At 75.6% G+C, this 1319-nt stretch overlaps 1 protein-coding gene across 1 annotated transcript; it reads left to right on the forward strand.

The window, feature by feature from the left end:
* Positions 1 to 58: 58 nt before the first annotated feature.
* On the forward strand, positions 59 to 1197 carry AURANDRAFT_68979 (hypothetical protein; the record flags this gene model as incomplete). Its single annotated transcript, XM_009044719.1, has 1 exon — positions 59 to 1197. A coding segment is annotated over one exon (1139 nt), but the record flags the coding sequence as incomplete, so codon positions are not given.
* Between the last annotated feature and the right edge of the window lie 122 nt (positions 1198 to 1319).

Genomic DNA, 1319 nt, shown 5'->3' on the forward strand with positions numbered 1-1319 from the left:
CAAGAAGGGCGCGGGCCGCGGCACGGGCACGGGCCAGCGGAAGCGGTCCAAGGCGGAGATGGACGCCATCGCCGCCGCGGAGAAGCTCAAGGAGGCCGAGGAGGCGAAGAAGCTCGCCGAGGAGGCGAAGAAGCTCGAGAAGGAGCGCGAGGCGAACGGCGGCGGCACGCGCGCGGCGACGCGCGGCCGGTCCGCGGCCGCGGGCGCCGCGGCGCCGTCGCCGACGCCCATGGACACGTCGCCCGACGGCGCCCCGGCGCCGGCGCCCGCGCCCGCCGTGGAGGCCACCGACGAGAACGTCGAGAAGCACGTGTCGCAGCTCACGGGCGACGTCCTCGAGGCGCTCATCGACTGCCTCGAGATGATCTCGGGCGGCTTCCCGAACCCGACGGCGCGCGCGCAGCAGGCGTCGGACGCGCTCATGTCCAAGAGCCTCACGTGCAACGGCGGCATCGGCGCCCTGGCGCTCAAGGACGCGGCCGTCGCGGGCGTGCTCGGGCCCGTCGCGCACCAGTACTGGCTCGCGAAGCGGTCGAAATTGGGCAAGCCGCTCCTGCGCCGCTTCTGGCCCAAGACGGCGCCGACGGACACGAACCCGCACTGCGTCTTCCGGCCCCGCGAGAAGGAGCGCTACAAGCTGCGGAAGCACCGGAAGAACGACGTCGACGCGTTCCGCAAGCTGCAGCAGCTGCGCCGCGACTTCGAGGCGGCCCGCGAGCTCTGCAACCTCGTCGCGCGCAAGGAGGCCGTGAAGCGCCTCAAGCTCGACGCGGGCCGCGGCGCGCTGCGGCGCACGCTCGACGGCCTCGCGGCGTCCAGGGGCGTCGAGAAGTTGGACGCGTCGTTCGCGTTCGCCGACGCGGACGCGGACTACAAGCTCACGGCCAAGGAGCTCAAGGACGCGTCCAAGGCCCTCGCCGAGGCCAAGGCCGCCGCCGAGAAGGCGGCCAAGGACGAGGCCGCCGCCGCCGCCGCCGCGGCCGCGCCCGCGGCCGCGCCCGCGGCCGCGGTCGAGAAGGACGCCAAACCGAACGGGACGGCCGCCGCCGCCGCGGAGGAGCCCAAGCCCAAGAAGGCCAAGGGCCCGAAGCGGTCCCCCGACGACGTCGTCGCCGCCGTCCTCGCCGAGCGCCTCGCCGCCGTCGCCGTGCGGCCGCCCGTCGAGGAGGAGGTCTACGACGGCGGCGACGAGTTTGGGTACGAGCGCGCGTCCGGCGGCCGCCGCAAGCAGGGCTCCGCGCGCCAGCTGTCGCCCGCGGCGCTCGCGGAGCTCCAGGCCGACGGCGGCGACGCCGCGGGCGGCCGCAAGCGCCAGCGCA

This window comes from Aureococcus anophagefferens, assembly GCF_000186865.1.
Source record: "Aureococcus anophagefferens unplaced genomic scaffold AURANscaffold_738, whole genome shotgun sequence".
Lineage (NCBI taxonomy): Eukaryota > Pelagophyceae > Pelagomonadales > Pelagomonadaceae > Aureococcus > Aureococcus anophagefferens.